We start from the raw sequence: 18,783 nt of genomic DNA, 5'->3' as shown, positions 1-18,783 counted from the left end.
AATGAAGCATTTAATTTCTCCTTCAAAGAGTGTTGGTGGGGTTTTTTTTGGCCATGGCAAGTAGGTGGTTCATCAGGGATGTGAACACTGTTAAACTCCTAAATGGAGGAAATGTTTGTGATGGGATTTCTGGACTGCTCAGCACTGGCTTTGTTTCCACCCAGTGAAGTCAAGAAGGAGAAGAGTAGCCTGTGGTCTAGAGAAATTTAGGTCCTGGGCCTATGTGGGGGAATAGAATGTAAGAAAATAAAGATAGTGCAGAAGGTAGTCTCACGCCTGAGGAGTTGCAGCTGTACTAATCACCAAAGGTTAGGAACAGGCCTGCCCTTAACAGGCCACAGCTGTGTCCAATGAGAAGACGAGTGCTACAAAAGGGTGGGTGAGCTGGGTGAGGGGAGAGTTGGAGTTTATTGGCTGTGCTGTGAGGAGCTGCCCATGAGAAATCACTGAGAAGGTATGGGACTTTTGGAATAAGATGACAACAGGCCTAGGAAGGCAAAGGCAGATCCTTCTTCTGTTTCCCACTTCCTCCTTGACCTTCTGTGTATTCCTGAGCCTCTTGCTTCCTTTGTTCCCCTTGTAGAACAAAGCTAGGAATAGCCCCTTGCTGTAGTGCTCAGTTGTCAAGGATAAATCAGCTCAAACCAGGGAATGGCAGAGCTGTTGTGGAAAGGTGGGATGTGTGAGGGCCTGTGGGGAAGCAGGGTTTGCTGACTGTTGGCTTTGCAAGGGCCTGTAGGCTTGTTCTGCAAGAATTTGTTGTGGCTGGGGGTCAGATGTTTCAAAGGTCAGAGGGCAGTTTATAATCCAGAGTCTCCAAGGAACTTTGGAAAACATGTCTGCAGTCTAAATAGCGGTCCTGTCATGTGCAGTGGCTGAGTCAGGGATTTAGGAAGACTTTGACATCCAGAGCTCAATTATTAACTGGTAGGGAGCAAAAGCACTGGAGATGATCCCTGGCTTTCTCCTGGCAGGATGACAGAAGCCAAGGCCAGTGGTCTGAGGGTTTGTGCCACAGATGATCTGAAGGTAGGTGTGGCGTCTGTGCCAGCTTCTTGCCCAAGATACTGGCACAGTACATCCACAGGTTATCTGTGTGGTGCCTTGTGCTTTCCTCAGCTTTTATTGTTCCATTAAATGTAATCCTGCCACCTTTATCCTGCCTCGGCAATCAGGAAAGGGCCCACACTGAGTGCTGTAAATGCAGTGTGAGCTGAGAAATTAAACAGGGCCTCCTTGAAGGAATTTGGGTTTTTTCTGGTCCCACGATGTGCACTTGGATTGGTTACCTCCATAGCTTCCAACTGGCACTGGAATAGCTGTTGGAGTATTCTTACAAGCCCAGGCTGGGATTCACTCTTGCGCTGTCTGATTCCCTGTTAGTTTTCAGCATGTTTTCTTTAACCCCAAGCAGGTGATGATGTGTTCTCCTCTGATCCATGTGCAGGGAGACTCCGTGGCTCCTGCTGCCTGTGAAAACACGGATTTATGCTCCAGTGGGAAAAACCTGTGCACTTACTGTGCCAGGCAGTGAGGAGGGCACAGCCATACAATGTGTCCAGTTCTTTTTCCGTAGTTAGCTGACAGCTGTTTTTCCATAGTTAGTGCTGGACAGCTGTTGCAGCTGTAACTAGTGTGTAATTCTCAATGTAAGAGATTGGGATGCTTTGGATTTCAGTAAGAAGCAGCTGAAGGCTTGCTTGACTGTTAAATCAAGTCCTATTTAGGCTCTATTGAGGTACGTTTTAGTGGTGTTCATCTGGAAATCTGCAGTACTGCCCCACTTGTTGGGGAGAGACTTTGTGGAGAATTCACTGACTGTCCTACTCTGTTTAACAGCCTTTGCCCACGGTTGCCATGGAAGCCTTGCCTTCTGTCTCTCCTTGGGATTCATCCCTGAACAAAAGGTCCACCTGGAGTCACAGGGCTGCACTCTTCCTATAAAGCCTTGCCTCCTCAGAGGCTGAGAGCCCTGCTGGCTCTGGTCATAAATCATTTTCTGCTTCACTGGGGTCAAAGCTTTTATGTTCCTCTTCCTTCAGATCCTTCCAGGCCCATCTTTCAGATGCTGCAGCTTGTGGGGCATTTCAGTCTGCACTGGCCACGGCTCAATATTGCTGCTCTGGGATCAGTTTATTTCTTTTGACAGCAGGGAACAACTTATTTTAATAGGCAATAGTAGGTGACAGTACTCTGTCACTCCTCAACTGAATCCCTGAGTGCCTTGTTACATAAAAGGCAGATAAAATGCTTTGTGAAATGTCTTGCTCCTCGGAGGTGTTGGGTCCTCAGCCCTGAGGATCAAAGTCCTTTTTCAAGTGACTGACATCAGCATGCACTTTTGTGTCCTTCCTCTTGTCCCTGCCTCAAGAGAAGTGTGTGTCTGCCATGGAAATTCACCCAGCTCAATAAAGCTGTTTTCCCACCCGCTTGGAAATCCCCTCACACCTGCATGCCAAGTTAGGCCTGGTCATTTGCCAGGCTCAGTCTAGTGCTGTCACCTTGGTTATGGAACAGGGAAAGGGCTGGATTAGTCCTTCTGTTGTTGGGTCACTCAGGGGATAGCAGGCTTCACTTTTTCTGGAAAGGCTGAGATAGGGAGCTACACAGGCAGGCTTTTGCCACAGATCTTTCAACACATTCACACTAAATCTTTAGTCTGGACCACATCCATTCTGTGCTCCAGCTGCCAGTCCACCTCCTGGGATCCTGGAAACACTTCATCCAGGCTGGCTGGTCATCTGTCACCTCCACCAGTAACCTAGGCTGGGGTCCAGTTGTACAGTTGCAGTTGGAGCAGGGATTGCTCCTTCAACAAGATGCATGCAGGTATGGAATTCCTTGAAAAGTACTGCTCAGGTAAGACTGATGAAGTTCCCAGCATAGGGCATTTAGGGAGGCTGTTTGGATGGCCAGACTGGAGCACCATTTTTCCTCCTATGTGCAGAGAGGGTGATATTTCCAGTCACTGCACACCTCCACCTAGCTCTACTTTCTGAAGAGATTTATGAGCTCCAAAATTCATGTCTTGCACATCTTTAGGTAATCCCAAAGGGAAGGCTTTGGATGTGAAATACCTAATCAACACCTGGGTTTTGAAAATGGTAGCTTGAGCAAGTTCTCTTTAGTAACAGGTTTATGGAAACAAGCAATCAAAGCTGTCCTGCCTTCTTATGAAATGAAAATTAAGTCAGAATGCTCCTGAACTTCAGGAAGTCTCAAATTCAAATCTGCACTTGCAGCCTGGGCCTGTGTCTTGATTTCCATTTCAGAAGTGGAAATACCCTGCTGTAGATTGAGCCAGAAGTAATTGGCCAGACCTTGTGTCTTAACAGAAAGTTTTAAGCAGACAAGATAGAAGGAAAGATCACAGAGTGTGAGATGGGGGATCTCTGACCATTTTATCTCTAGTCACAAGCATTTTTAGAGCTGACTGGCAGTGCTGGTTGTACGTGCAGGGAGGAGGATCTAGGCTGGAGCATGATTTCCAGGGAATGGGGGATTAGGAGAAACCACCTCCTCTGCCTTACCAAAGGCAGAGAAAGATAGATTCTCTGAGTGTAGGATTTTCTCATTAAAAGCCTGAAAAGAAACTATTCCAAACACGTTTGGAAAGGTACCTGAGCGTGATGGCTTCTTTGAACCTTGTGAGAGCATTTCCATGCCCTCCTGGGGAAAAGGAACCTCCCTGCCAGATAAATCATCTGGGACAGAGGTTTTCAAGTGCAGCCTGCAGGGTGCTGGAGGTTTGACAAGCCTCTACATGCAGCCTGTCAGGGGATTTGTTTTAAACCAAGGCATTGTATTTATCTGGGGTATTTATGGCACTGTGGGTGGGGGAGATGTGGCCCAGGCCTGGCAGCCCCCTGATGGAGAGGGGGACTGTGAATGGCGACTGTGAATTCTGTGGGAAGGCTTTTCCTAGCAAGAACCTGCTACAACTTTCTTTAGGTGTGAATAAGGACAGGTTGAATATTTCTCAGTGCCTACTGAGAGTCATAATGACATTTCTGAACTCTGTTTCTGGCTGCATCTGTCCTGGGGAACTGCCTCAAAGTGGCTGGAATAGAAAGGAACCCCCTCTTTTGCAGTGTGCATCCTGTTTATCATGGTTAAAGAAAAACAAGCTCGGAGCTGCATCTGTGTGCAAATATGAACAACTCGAAAAAGTCTGGCTGCAGAGCCCCTTCCACCCTCAGGGCTGTGTAAAATGGGTCACTGGAAGTGTGGAAGCAGAATGAAAGGAAAGTAAAGCCTGTTAATCCTGGGATTTTTGGCTCCTTGGGCACAAATTTAATGTTAAAGTGTTTTCTGACTTCAGGGATTGGCATGTGCTGAAAAGCTTTGCTACAAAGAGAGGAGAGAGCAGCAAGGCAGAAATGAAAGGGTACTCCTGTGCCTCTGAAAGCAGCAGTGATTTAGTGATTTTACTAAAACATTTGAGAAAGCATGTCAGAAGCCTCTAGGAAAGGACTCTGAGGCTAAAATGTCAGTAACTTGTCTTCTCATTAGCTCAAATCATTTCCACCTGCCTCCTATCACCAGGTAGTTGAGGAGGGCAGGGAAAGAAGATTGTTCTCAGGTGGGGATGGTTTGCAAGGAATTGGGCAGCATGGTCATTCCCAGCTGCCCTTGCTGTGAGCTTCCTGCTGCTTGTGGGAGCCCCAGGGAGCACAACCACCTCTGTCAGCAGAGAGGCCTGGGGGGCACAGTGTGGCTCCAGAGGTGACAGGGCTCCTCCTCCACTGCTCCTCTCACAGCTGCTGACGTGGCCACACTTCTCTCTGTAAGTACACATGGTTTTTCTAACTGTTTTGCTGTGGTATCTGGTGGCTCCTGTTGAATTGCAACAGGAATTTGTTTGTTTATAGCAATATGTGCCTTGGCCTCACCTTGTTTCAGGGGCAGGCAGCAGTCTCTGTGTGCACAGTGTTTCTCCTGGCCAGGTGTTGTCAGGCAGTGCTTGGAAAAACACATGCTGGTTGGTGTCAGTGCCACTTCTCATGGAAGCAGTTGAGTTGGAATTCACTCTTTGTTAGAGTTCTGTGCCAAGCAGTTTTCCAAATGGTTGAAAAGGTGGTCTTAAGGGAAGGGTTTGTTTTCTCTAATGGATTTGGAATGTGGAGAGCAGTTGTTAACCTGTTGTGAACAGCCTTTTGGGTTTCTTGTGTCTTGTTTTTTCTGGTTTGTTCTTTCTGGGGAGTGGTGTAAGATTTTGTGTGCCTGACCAGTCTTGTCATGCTGGAAGTAGAAGGATAATGAGAGAATGAGTGGAGGAAGGAGCAGCGCCAGGATTCTGCTTTTTCCATGCAAACTTTCCCTTTGTGTTTTTGGAATAGCCTGCCTTTCTCAGTGAAACACTGTCTGCAGAACAGAGGGTTAGGACAGCATTTTTATTTCCATTTTAAATACTTGTAACTTGCTGTGGCTACCTCATCCCTGGAAATGTGCAAAGCTAGGTTGGATGGGGCCTGGAGCTACCTGGGATAGTGGAAGGTGTCCCTGCCCACGGCAGGGGGTGGAAGTGGATGGTGTTTTAAGTCCCTTCCCACACAAACCAGTCTGTGATTCTATGTGCAAGTGGCTGCAGTTGGCCTGCAGTGACCCTGAAACGCAAGAATTTACTCTGGTTACGTGCGCCTCAAGAGAAGGTTTTTTCTGTAGGTGTGGCAGAAATGTGGACTTGAGGCTGGGCAGGAGGGTGACTAACCTTAGGAGAGGCTGGGGAGGGAAGGGGGTGAGTGTGCTGCTGTTCATGCAAACACCCTGATAGCCGAGCACTGAGAAAAGAGTGTAGAAAGGGAGGAAATAGCATCAGGGAATAGCAGCTGGGCAGGGCAGATAGCTGTGGTGTTCCGAGCGAGGAGGAGGGGCTGCTGGCTCGGGAGCTGGCACGGAGGCGGGATTGGATGCGCACCCTCACCTGGATTGCCCCGGTCTCAGGGAGGGGAGGTGGGCAGGGCTGGGAGGACGTGTCAGGAGATTTGCGGGGACTGTGACCTCCTGCACGTCTTCACGTGTCTGGTGGCTTCAAGGCAGGACGCAGCAGCCTTCCTCTCCCTGCCTACAGCTGGAGTAGCAAAAATATCTCGATGGCATTTAGCACCGTGACCTTTGAACACTTCCACAGGCTGACCCAAGAGAGAGACAACGCTTTGGGTGAGGCAGGGCTCGATGGAAATGTGCTGTGAATCACCCTCTTGTGTTGCTGTTGGTCTCTCACTCCCAGGCAGGTGAATTTGGGGCAGATAAACATGATTTCCTTTAGCATGACGAATTTAGCTGGGGAGGGCCCATTGCTGTTGCCTCCAAAGGCTGGATAAGTGTTGAAGCAGTGGGATAGACTTAAAGCATTGGTTTACATTGGCTGTAGTTTCCCAAATATAAAAATTCCCAGCTTTTGAAGGTGTTTGGTTTGGAAATGCATTTTATCCACACTCCCTGCAGAGCTCTGCACTCCCTGGGGAGCAGCTGAATGCCCTCCAGTCCCATGGGATGGCTTTCCCAGTATCACTCCCCTCCAGCTGGAATGATAACCAGTCATACCAGGCAGGAAAAACCAGGCTCAGGGTGGCTGGGACATAACTGTCAGACAGGCTGCTATATCTGCCACTCTCCAGGGCATACGTGAAGCCTGGGGGAAGTGCTCCCCCTTTGCCCAGGCTCTCCATCCTTCATCTTTCCTCTCTGGAGCTCTGACACTGCAGGCTGGCACCCATGTTACCTCTTGGTGTGCGGGGCTGAGTGTGTCTATGGGATACAAAACCCCAGGAAAAATAGCAAAGATGTTTGCCCTGCACTGCCCTAAACTTGGATCCTACTGTTGCTCCTCTTTGGGATTCAGTGGAGAGATCCCAACTGTGTGCTTTGCCAGGATTTAACCACAAACAGAGTGGGATCACAGCCTCACGAGATAGAAGAAGGCAGCCTGTACCCTGCTTGTCCAGCTGCTCCCAGTGGGAAGCACCAGCGGTTGTGTTTGTGGGTTTGTGTGGCACTTAGCAGCTTCCAGCTGTTCCCAGGTGTGCAGCTGGACAGTGTCAAGCTCCTGTCTCAGCTTATCATTGCTTAACCTCCAGCTTTCCAGCTGGGAATAGGGCCAGGGTGCACAGGCTGGAAAGGTACAGCACATCAGCCTGCATCCTCATGCCTCTGGCAAAACTCTAGGTATGCTAACAACTTGTCTCTGACCTTGGGAAAGCAGGAGTGATGTGGATTTCATGCAGTCCCCAGCCATGCAGGAGGAAGCAGGCAGCTCTCTGTGCTCCTCAGCTCTGAGGGTGATCCGTGCAGCAATCTTCCTCAAGGTCCCTTAACATTGCTGCAGGGTCTGCGGGGTCTAACCTGCATTTCTGGATTTCCAGCATGCCTCTCCCCACCCAAAAAACTCCCCTAAACTCTGCTTTGCTGCAGAACATCAAGACAAGCCAGTTCTGCTACTGCTCTTGCCTGGGAATTGAGCAAAGAGCACCAGCCTGTGTGTTTTGGGAGAGGAGGAGGCCCTTCTTTGACTTCAGGTCTTGCCTCGTCTGTCCTTCCCCTGGTCTGTGTTCTGGTGGTTCAGAAATGCTTCTGAAAGCTGCCTTTCGGGAAAAAAAAAAAAAAAAGCCCTCTGAGATGAGAGCGGGCAGGTGTAGCACCTACAAAGATGTTAGTTCCTTTTTTCTGTAGTCAGTTAACTTGGGTTGTGATCCTCTGCCGGGATCTGGGTGCTTGGGCAGATCCAGTTTTTCCTTGCTCGGCTGCTCTCTGTGACAGTGGTGTCTGCTGCTCCCTAGTGGTCCCAGCTCTGAGCCTGCATGCACTGCAAAATGAGAACCTAGCTGGTGTTTTTATATATATATATACGTATATAAATAAATAAAAATGTACATATAAAATATATGTATATATAAATAAAAATGTGTATATATATATATGTATGTATGTTTTAGATTTATTTTTACACAGTATCCTCCTGCCACAGCAAGTCTAAACCTTGTAACATCCACAATACCAGCATTTAAGCTGCCCTCGTTCCCCCAGCCCTAACCTAGAGGCAAGAGGAAAGTCCCTCATTTTGTTGTGCTTAGGTTATATTGGGGAACATCTTTCCAAGTACCTTCCTTGTACTCCACATGGCCAGAACTGCTGGGTGAAATGCTCACTCCTGGCTGCCTCAAAGACCACGGGAATGTGGGGTATGGAAGGGGAGATACCCAAACAGCCTCAGCAATGTTCTGTATCTAAGCCAAGGCTGTGCCCTGGGACAGATCTGAGTCTTGAGGCCTTGCTGGTTTTCAGGGTGTGTGTGGTAGGTGACAGGCGAGATAAAAGCTGAGCAAAGATCAAAGCGGGTTTCATGGGTTTCATGGCTTGGTGCTTCTTGGTTTCACTTTCATGTGTCTCCCGGAGCCTTTCTTCTCTCCCTTTCATCTCCCTCCGTGTTTCCACCTGGCAGGGCGGAGCTTGGTGACTTCCCAGCCTGGGACACGCTCAAGCCACCTTTCTTGCAGCCCCAAAATCTGGGCAATGCTGGATGATTTTTGCCCAAGATGACTCCTTTCAGTATCGGTTCTTTCAGCTGCTGAGATTTACATCTTTTGCAGAAGTTGGGCTGGAGTTTCTCGGTCTCTTCTGGCAGCATCTCTGGGTGTGAGTGCTGATTCAGGGGTGCTGGTTCCAAGAGAAAAGTTGACAAGGGGCTTTCCAAAGGGAGGGCTGCTCATTTCATTGGTATTGTAGCTTCCTTTGCAGTGAAGACCTGGATTTCCCCTCCTTGCTGTGTGCACTTCTACTTGCTGCTGGAGAACAGCATCTCTTGGCTTGTTTGGGGTTTTTCCTAATAGAAAAATCTCTACTCCTATGGTGGCTTGTTGGTGAAATCTTCCCCAAGGAAAAAAAGTGGGGAGGCACTTGGCAAGAAGAGATGGGGCCTCAAAACATTAAGTGGACATTAATGAAAATAACAACCCTAGGTGTAAGCCCAGGATGCATGGTCAAGTTTGGGTCCATTCCTGGTGTGTTTTTACCTTATGTGTGGTTGAAGAGAGAAGCACTGTTTTTTGTGGATGGGCTGCTGTCTTCTGACTTAACCAGTAGAAAATGGGTCAAGGCCATGTTAAGCTCTACCAGATATAATAGTTACGGGTTATTCTGCAAGTAATGTGGAGACAACTAAATTATGGGCTCAACTAAAATGGAAACCACAAATAATTGGAAAAATATAAAATGCTGAACTGGACTCTAACCAAACTTGTAGCTGCATTTATCAAGATGTCAGGCTTCAAGGGGAAGGGGAGGAGACTTTGCCATAACACTCCTGGAGAGCTTGGAGAGCCAGGGCTGTTGCCAAGTGTTTGCCTGAATGTGCTGTCCAATAGGAATAACTCAGCTCTAGCAATTGCAGCCTTTGAGTTCAGCGGAAACTTCCCAGCTCGTGAAGCACGGGCTGGATGTAGCTGGAGGAGTTTTGGTTTTGTGAATAGACCTGGAAAGCTTCTTCACTAGCCCCAGAAGGAAGCGCTCAAAGCCAGAGACCTTCCTCCATCCAGTGGGGATGTGTAGAACACCACATCGTGCCATTGACATGAGGGCAGAAAGGCCAAGTTGCCAGGCACAGCTCACTTAGAACACCCTCAGCTGCTGTTCCTTGGCTCCCTCCTGGCCCAGGATGAAGTTTTCCCTCCTCATCCCCTTGCTCCATGGTTGAGCCCTCGCTGTCCCAAGGTGCCCTGATACAAATGGCCAACGGCGCCTGCAGGCTCAGCGGCACCTGCGGTGTCTAGACTGGTTCCTGCGCCCACATGCAAATTGTGACGAGCCAGCCAGGCCATGTGGCCCTGGTGACATTTTCTGGGAAAGTCCTTGGCTGCCATTCCTGCCTGACATCCTCTGTGCCAGGCAGAAGTGGCACTGAGGAATAATGGTGCTCCTGTGCTCAGTTTTGGGTTCGTTTCAGAGTGACTTGGACAGGAAACCAGTGGAGAGCTCTGGAGCAGCATGGGGGTGATGGGGAGTTCCTCATGGTGCTTTTCTAGCAGCAAGGATGGGCTGCCACAGAGGTCTGGGGGTTTTCTCCTGTGCTTACTCGGTGCCATTTTTGTGTCAAGGGTGGCCAGGACTTCCCAGAAGCTGTCCCCTTGGGTCTGTGCATCCCTAGTTTTGTATTTCTGTTCCTTCAGGAGAAAGCTGCTCCCCAGAGGTCCCCAAGATGGACTGGGGAGGCAGTTTATTCTTAAGTGTTCTGTAATTTCTCTTGTTCTTGCTCCTAGCCTTGCTCCATCTTCCTTATCCAATCCCTTTTGAAGCTCCCTCTTACCATATCCCCCTCTTTAGCCCTCAGCACACCAAATACTTGGAAAGATGCCGGAGCACGTTTCTCACCTGCTTGCAGTGGTGTCATGACACCACTCTGCTGTCTCCAAAAATGGCCCAAACTCACAATTTTGTCCCCTTGCATCAGCAGCAAGTTGTGCATCTTCACTTGAAGGCAGCAAGTAAGAGTGAGCTCAATGTGTTGTTCACCCAATCTAATTTTGGACTGATTTCGTTAGGTTTTGGCTAATTCTGGTGCTCTCGCGTTGACACTGAAATATGTGTGGGTTTCAGGTTTCTCAGGTTTTGGCAGGAAGCATCTTTATCTTTGAAGCAGGTGATGGACCACAAACCACAGTGGTGAAGATTCACTGCAGTTGGGGTTTTTGGGGGATAATTAAAAAAAAACCCCACAGGTTGGGTTTTTTTTTTCTCTCCTGCAAGGAGCCCTGAGTGAGTTGTGGGCAAAGGAGGAGTAAACTGAAAAATCACTTTCTCTAAAGTGATTCTCTTTGAGAGGTTTGTTTACTGCAGATGTTTGTGATGCAGCCTCTTGTGAGTCCTCCCTGAAGGGCTTGAGAGCTGCATCTCCTTGGCACTGATGTCAGGGTTGGGTTTCTGCCCATCTTGGTAAACATGGAAAAGGTTTTCATGTGGCATTTAGGTGCTGTTTGCACCACTTTTTTGGAGGGCTCTGATTTAGGAAGGATTAAAAAGTATTACAGGTGTAAAAAATATTACAAAAATCCAATAAGAATTAGATAAAAAATTACTAAAATCAAAGTCTTGCCTGCACAGGGGCAGCTGCTGCAGAAAACAGAGAAGCTGTGAGGGTGCTTTGGATGTGTTTCAGTTGAGGCTGGCCTGGATGACGCCACACATCCCTACTTGAGGGCCACTCTTCTGAATTCCTGGCATCCAGGAAGCACTCAGCTTAAATGCAGACATGGCTCACATCCTCCCCCTGCTTCTCCCTTTGCAGAATTACCACTTGTGCAGAAATATCTGCCACCACCACGGCTGTGGCGTTTCCTTCTGAGAAACCAGCCCAGTGCTCATCACTTACACCTTTCTCATCCAGCACAGCACTGTGCCTGCTGCCCTGCCCATTCACACACCCTCCCGAAATCCATCCAGCTGATGCTTCTGGAGCTCCTGCTTCTTTCCAGGGCAGGCAGGAGGTGGACACCTGCCCTGTGGCCACAAATCAGGGGCAGGATCTGGCTCATCTTGCTCTGTCAGTTGCATATGTCCAAGGATAATTTTCTTCTTGTACCAATTTCATTAAGCACTGCCAGGAATGCTGCTGGATTCCTCCAGTGCTGGAAGTGCAGCAGCTGAATGCTCCAGCTCCATCTTTTCTGGGGAAAGTTGCTTTCACTTCTCTTGTTTTTTCCCAGTTCTAAAAAGCAGGATAATTTTGTTCTCAGGAACTTCAGAAAGATTTTCAGATGTCTTTTATGCCTTCATAGCAGTTTGCATAGGTGACCAGTCATCTCTCTGCTAAGTTGCTGCCTTTCCCACCATTTTTTCTAAGAGACTCCTGCCACAACCCAGCAAAACCAGTTCTTGGTTGTGTTCCTTCTAATAAGTCTCTGCAAGGAAATTGAAAACTCTGGAAGGGTTAAAGAAAAGCAGTTTTAAGGTCATCTCCTCTTCCACTGCTGTGACAGCAAGGCACCCATTCTTTCTATAGGATTTTGGGAATAGCTCATGGAAATTGTCCCTGGCCTCTCTGTGACGCTGGTGTACAGGGAGTTAAACTTCCCACTCATCTCTTGCACTTCACAAAACTTTTGGACCTATCTCAGAGGAAAAACCCAAGATTTTCAAAGAGAGATGTGTAGCTTGAATGAAAGACTTTTAAAAAAATATTTACTATTTTGGTCACAGCTATATAAAATGCTGATGTGATTTGAAAGCTCCAAATTACAACATTATCACACAACCACATCTCTTTTCTTCTGCCCTCTTCCTTCCTCCTCGCCTCGCCACATATCCCCTTCCCCTTTTGCTTCCCAACTTCACTGAATTTGTTTAGGGCAAAGCTCCCATCCCACCAACACCTGAGGGCACAGGGTGCTCCTGTGGCCATCCTGGGTGAGTTACTTGCCCAGCCAAGTGTGAAATTTGAAGGATTTGAGTGCAAGCATAGAGCAGGGAGATCATGATTGTTTTTCCTTGGCACGACGTGAGGCGTTTTTGCTGATGAGAGAGGCAGCAAAAATAGCATGGGGAAAATATAGCCCCAAGAAAGAAATATGTAAATGTCTGAGTACGATAAAATCCCCCCTGCTTAGTCAGGGGCCTGGGCTCTGCTTTCATTCTGGGCTTTTTTTTTGTGGCTGAGGGGTAAATGCTCAAGGGAGTGAAGGGTCATGTGGGGGAGATGTGTGGGGAATCCAAACGTTGCACTGCGTCCCAATGGCTGGTTTCAGTCCAAAATATTGATCACGGAGCTTCTGGGCTGTCTGTGGGGAGCATCTGAGAAATGACATCACCTCTGTGTGTCTCTGCTGGCCGGGTGTGACTGCTGAGGTGTGAACTCTGTGCCCGTGTCAGGGCGTGACCCTCCCTGATAAATAGGGCTGTTTGTGCTCCTGCAGATCATCTGTGGGGCTGAGCCTTCCCTGAGGATGGGAGCCCCCCTGCTCCCCTGGCTGCTGCTGCTGCTGCTGCTGGTGTCCCACTCTGCCCACACAGGTGAGCTCAGAGTGCCTTTGCTGGCATCATCCTGCACCCAGAGCCATTGGGGAGCTTGAGATCCTCCTGCCTGTTTGGTGAGGGCTTGCCTTGTTGTTTGCCAGGGAAAAAGCAGCACCATCCTTTGCAGGGCTCTGGTTCAGCTTTTGGGAGCGGTGTGGGAGCAGGGAACCGAGCAGGTGCAGGTGGCAGCCTCGCACTGTGGTCCCTGCAGTGAAAACATGGGAAGGAGAACTTTCTTTGGCTCCTGGAGTCGCTGCATCCCTGTCAGCCTGTCTGTGCCTGTAGCTGCCACCTTCTCTGTCTCTCAGCCATCCTGGAGGTGAACGGAAACCTGAGCTGTAGGTGTGCCAAGACAACCTTGGAATACATCAGTCCCAAGAAGTACGAGAGCATTGAGATAAGGCCCGTGGGCAGCAGCTGCAGGCGCACGGAGATCATGTAAGTGCTGGGGGCTCCTCTGCTGCCACCATCCTGCTTCTGGAATCTAAACCTTTCCAAAAGCGCCACCTGCTTCCTCGCTGAAAAATGTCAGAGGCAGAAATGCAGATCCCCAGGGCTTAAAGGAATCTCTCTCCAGCAGGGGAAAGTGTGGTTTCCTCGAGCTGGAGCAGGGGTGTTTGCAGCCTGGAGGATGCACTTCCTCAGACACTGAGGCACCATAAGCCATAACAAGTTTTCCCAGATTTTTCTAGCTGCTTGGTGTTGATACATTTGTAAATCTACAGAAAAAATTCTTTGAGCAATGTTCTGGGCTTCAAGTGTCTGCTCCACCTAGGAATGTGTTGCGTCTTGCTTGTTCCCAGCCATGCTGTGGCTTTCTCTGTCTCTGGCAGCTTTCTACAATTTTTGGTGCTGTGAGCAAAATCTGACTCTTCCCCATCAGCTCTGGCTGCTTGAATCCCTGCTTTTGGAGGGGACAGGAATGCTCAGGAACTCTCCTTGCATTTCAGCATTAAGTTAAGAACCTCAGGGAAGGTGTGTGTGAATCCTGAAGCCCCCTGGGTGAAGAAGCTGCTGAAGCGCATTGCCAGCACGTAAGTTGTTGGATGGAAACTCCTTTGGCTCAGGTGTCCCTGGACAGCATCCCAGTACATCCACAGTTCTGGGAAGCTCTCGTGGGCCCAGGAGCTCTGGGAGAGCTGCTACTGTCCAGCTGAAACTTCCAAAGCAATGAGGGGCAACACTTTACTGTGCAAAGCAGTGTTCAGCCCAACACGACCTATCTGTGGGTCGTGCTACCCCTGGCTTACACACTGCAAGTGCTGCACTTAGATTTGGGGGAGCAGCACGAGGGGAGCAGTGGCAGGAGCAGGGTTTGCTTGTGGCAGGTGCAGCAGTGTGATGATGCTGGGAAAGTTGCCCTGCTGTGTGGTGCCTGTGCTGGGTTTGTGGCCATCCTGGCGAGCAATGCCTGCCCTGGGGAAACAGCAGCGACTTCCCTCGGCTGGGGCAGGAGCTTCCTCTCCCAGACCCCATTTTCTCTGTGTTCACACGTTTCTCCTTGTTCTGCTTTTCACAGGAAGAAAAAATAGGTTTCCTGCTAAGGAAGTTGGTGCCCAGAGCCCTGAGACAGGTTGGCAGATGATGCCCAGGTGTGCAGACCTGGCTGCTCCTCACTTCGCCCTGTCTTCCTCCCCTTCCTAAAAGCCCCACATCTGGCTCTGGTGGCAGTGGCTGTGGGGATGGTGCCTCACTGCTGGCCCCAGCCCCGTGGCAGGTTTGGGGGGGGGATTCTTCCCTGCTTTTGGTCCCTGGATCAGCGTGAATATGAATGCTTCATTTATTTACTTGCCTGTGGACTGTGAAACTGTTCCCTGTCAGGGGCTGCTCCTGCTTCTTTATGAATGACTTTGTGACTTCCTCCATGTGAAGTACTCGGCAACAGAGTGTGTGTCTGAGGGTTGTGTGGCACAGCGTGGCATGTCCTGTTCCAGAAGCTCAAGTCCAATAAAATGCAGGATTTTTTTTTCTCTTGTATTTTCCCTGGATCTCCTAGCTTTGAAGCCATGTATGACATAGAATCATAGGGCAGCTTGGTTTAGAAGTTACCTCAAAGCCCATCCAGTCCCACCTCCTGCCATGGACAGGGCCATCTTCCACTATCACAGGTTGTTTCAGGTCCTGTCCAACCTGGTGTTAGACACTTCCAGGGATCCAGGGGCAGCCACAGCTTGTCTGGGCACCCTGTGCCAGGGCCTCCCCACCCTCACAGGGAAGATTTTCCCCCACTATCCCATCTAACCCTGCCCTCTGGCATTGTGAAGCTATCCCATCTTGTCAGGGGTCCCTCCCATCATAACCTGTTATCTCCCCTGGTGGTGATTTGAGGGTACAATGTTGGTAGTAGGGTGATGGGACAATCCAGCCGAAGTGCCCCACATCCAAGTGATGGAGCTGGGATTTATAGGTGGCTGTTTTAAAAACCAGTCCAGGCCAATAAGGAAATATGTCAGGAGTGGGAGTGAGGTGTCTTGGCAGAGTTTTGGGGTAAAAAAAATTAAAAGCAAATGTCACCAGGGCACTGCTGAATTGTGCCTTGTAGGAGGACAAGATGGCTGTAGGAGAAATGAGTAATACCTGATCGTGCAGGATAGAAAAGCACCCCAGAAAGCCTCCAGGCTGGTGGGGCTGTGTGTGCTAAGAACAAAGTTGGAGGAAACGACCAAGAAAGGAAGGGGAAAGCAGAGCCGGTTTCGGGAAGCCGGGCCCCCTGCCAAGCCCCAAGCCACTTTTATCGGCAGTTGCAAACTCAGCGACCGCCGTCGGCAGCGACCCTGGGGCCTCCCGTGCCCTTTTACTTCTCCTATTTCCCAGCTCAAATAGAGGGATGCTGCGGGGCCCAGGGCTTGGGCCGGCATGGCTGTGTGGGCAGCCCTGCTGCTGGCTGTGCTGCTGCTGTCCCACCGCCCTGGGGACACAGGTGAGCCTCCCCTGCCCCCACGGGTGGCCCTGGGCGTTGTTGGGGCTGTGAGGCTGTCCGAGTTTGGGGTGGGTGATGCTGGTGGTACATGGCAGGAGATGCATTGCCCAGGGAGGCTTTTGGGGTTTTGTGTGAGCCATGGCCGTGTGCCCCTCCAGCAATCCTGGAAGCCAACAGCAACCTGAGCTGCCGCTGCCTCAAGAGCACTCGAGCCTTCATCCCTCCCGAGAGTTACAGTAGCATCGAGGTGTGGCCCGTGGGGAGCAGCTGCCGGCGCCCCGAGGTGGTGTAAGTGCTCCCAGGGCTGTGTGCCCTCTGCCCTGCCTGTCCTCCCTGACCTGCTGTGGTTTGGTGCTCATTGTCCTTGTGACAGGGGTGGGAGGCTTGGCTGTCTGCATGAGGGGAAGTGTAGTGTCTGAAAGGCCGTGTGTTTTCTAGGATTAAGCTCAAGAGCCTGAAGAGGGTCTGTGTGGATCCTGACACGCCGTGGATGAGGAAACTCTTGCAGGACCTCCCTCACCTGTAAGCTCCCCTTTCCCCCTAAGCACCAGGGGCATCCCGTGGGAACCTGTCTTCACACATTGCTCCCCCTTCTGCTTTTGGCAGGAGGAAGAAAAAGACTCCCCACTGAGGAACCTGCCACGAGAGGCATGGCCAGATGTGCTGGGCTCAAAACTGCCTCCCTTCCCCATCCTGCTGTTGCCTTACCCCAGTCCAGAGGGAAGCATGCTGCTGCCTGAGCCCCTTTTAATGCCTTTAAACCCTTAAAAATGCCCATCCCTGCTTCCAGTCTCTCCCATCCTGTAGCCATGCGCTGGGAGTCCCTTTTGGGCATGACCCAGCAGGCCCAATAAAGGTGGCAGCCCTCTGTCACTGTCCCTTGCCTCCCTTCGTGTGGCATGCCAGGGGTTGGGGTGCTCGGGGTGGGAGGCACGGGGGGCAGCAGCCTTTGGCCAAAACCACGGCAGGTTTGAGGAGGTGGCCGCGGCATTTTCTGCTTTTTGTGGCAGGGAGGCAGCACGGGCCACGTGTAGCAGGGGGAAGCGACAGGCAGGGAAGTTGAGGCGTGGAGCTGTCCCTTTGTCCTCCCCCTCCTCCGGCCTTCCCAGCCCCAGAGGGGGTTGTGAAATCCCCCCTGGGGCGAGGGGCTGGCTATAAAGCAGCCCTGGCACAGCTCGGGGTGGGCAGTGAGGATGCAGCTGCTGCCAGCCCTGGCGCTGGCCCTGCTCCTGCTCCTGAGCAGCTCGGTGCCAGTGGGCGGTGAGTCCCTTTGGTGTCTGTCCATCCATGGCCCCTCCAAACGCCTGGACAGGGGCACTGGGTGTCCCAGATGGGGCTGAGTGTGGGTTTTATCTACTAAGCTTTCAGTTTTGGTTCTTGCCTATCTTTGAGCTTGTCTTTTAAACCCTGTGGCTAAGCTGGAGGGGGGTACTGGGGGTGGAGAGGGGGGGTTTGCCTTCTGGGTTTAAACTGCTTCTCTTTCAGACCCCCACAAAATTCGAGTGCTTGGTGGGTGGGCAGTGGGTTTATTTCATAAAATGCTGGCTAAGTTTTCCAACCCTGCAGCTAAACCCCTTCCATATACAGGACAAGAAGCTCTGAGGCTGTGCTGGGAGGGATTAGCCCTGCTGGGTGTCAGGGATGGGATGGGATGGGATGGGATACTGGGGAAGGGGGATAGTGTCCCCACGTGCCTCCCCCTCGGGGGGCCGAGACCTGGTGTGGGCTGCCCTGGGGCACAGGTCTGTCGCTGGAGAGCCTGCTGACCAACATGAGGTGCAAGTGCATCAAATCCACCGCCCACGTCATCAACCTGGGGCTGATCCTCACCATCCACGTTACCCCGCCGGGCATTTACTGCAGGAGGAAGGAGGTCATGTAAGTGCAAAGCCTGGGAACCAATCCCTGCCAATTGCTCCTTTGTGTACTGGTGCAGAAGTATGTGGAGGGGGGAAGCCCATAAATGTTGGGTTGACTCTTGGTCCCAATTTCAATCGTGTCCCTCCCTGCGTGGCTCAGGGTCATCAGGTCAAGGCCCCAAAATGTTCATGCCGAGGGAGGAGGGGGGTTTTCTCTGTGGGTTAGAAAAGCTTTGGGGAAAGAACATGCATGGGGCTGAGGGGCCTCATGGCCTTGCAGCCTCACCCTGAAGAAGAACAGGCAGGTGTGCGTGACCCCTGAGGCGCCCTGGATCCAGCTGCTCATCCACAAACTGATGCAGAGGTAGGCGATGCCCAGAGGCTGGAAAACACATACCCAACACCTTTGCAGGACTATCCCTTTCCCCTGACCCTCCTGGTTTCCTTTCTTTCCCTCCACAAAATCTCCAGGAATGGCATCAAAAAAGCACTGCCACGGCTGCGGCGTGAGGCACCATGCTGCCGGACCCCTTGGAGACCCCCCACCCCATCCCTCCCACTGGCCACATCCCAGGAATCCATGGTTATGAATCCCTCGTGGGACAGGAATGACACAGCCCCTCTGCCCTGAGGCACACTGGGTTGAGTGCCACAACGCTGGCCCTCCTCTGCTCCTGGGTTTTGGCAGAGCAGGAGCCTTTCCCTGCTTTCCGCTCAGGCACCCTCTGCTTCCTTCCCTTTCGGGTGCCTGTGCTGTTCCCGCACAAAATCACAGCCCATCCCGGTGGCAGCAATAAAAGGCTGAATGTGCTCCCTCTCCCTGGCTGTGGTGGCTCTTTCTGCCTGGATTTGGGTATAAATTGGGATTTTTGGGGTGAGGAGTTAGTCTGGACTGTGGCACCGTGAAGCCTTTGGCTGCCCTGCTGAGGACACTTCCTGTGCTCCAGGAGTTGGTGCCTTTTCCTGACAGCTCCTGGCAGGAGCAGGTAATTGCAGGAGTTG

General features: G+C 50.9%; 3 protein-coding genes across 3 annotated transcripts; all 3 read left to right on the top strand.

The window, feature by feature from the left end:
• Positions 1–12,932: 12,932 nt before the first annotated feature.
• Positions 12,933–14,636, top strand: LOC118685886 (growth-regulated alpha protein-like). Its single transcript, XM_036381639.2, has 4 exons — positions 12,933–12,999; positions 13,311–13,440; positions 13,953–14,036; positions 14,522–14,636. The coding sequence occupies exons 1-4, from the start codon at positions 12,933–12,935 to the stop codon at positions 14,532–14,534; spliced, it is 294 nt and encodes a 97-aa protein (XP_036237532.1). The 3' UTR covers positions 14,535–14,636.
• Positions 14,637–15,858: 1,222 nt separating this feature from the next.
• Positions 15,859–16,784, top strand: LOC118685885 (C-X-C motif chemokine 6-like). Its single transcript, XM_036381637.1, has 4 exons — positions 15,859–15,922; positions 16,081–16,210; positions 16,361–16,444; positions 16,529–16,784. The coding sequence occupies exons 1-4, from the start codon at positions 15,859–15,861 to the stop codon at positions 16,551–16,553; spliced, it is 303 nt and encodes a 100-aa protein (XP_036237530.1). The 3' UTR covers positions 16,554–16,784.
• Positions 16,785–17,115: 331 nt separating this feature from the next.
• Positions 17,116–18,412, top strand: LOC118686486 (interleukin-8-like). The gene is made up of 4 exons (XM_036382714.1): positions 17,116–17,182; positions 17,665–17,800; positions 18,062–18,145; positions 18,253–18,412. Exons 1-4 carry the CDS (start codon positions 17,116–17,118, stop codon positions 18,410–18,412), a joined length of 447 nt encoding a protein of 148 aa, XP_036238607.1.
• The last annotated feature ends 371 nt before the right edge of the window (positions 18,413–18,783 follow it).

The sequence above is a fragment of the Molothrus ater genome, chromosome 4 (assembly GCF_012460135.2).
Source record: "Molothrus ater isolate BHLD 08-10-18 breed brown headed cowbird chromosome 4, BPBGC_Mater_1.1, whole genome shotgun sequence".
NCBI classification, from domain to species: Eukaryota; Metazoa; Chordata; class Aves; order Passeriformes; family Icteridae; genus Molothrus; species Molothrus ater.
Note: the sequence above shows the minus strand (reverse complement) of the source record. Positions and strands in the feature narration are given on the sequence as shown.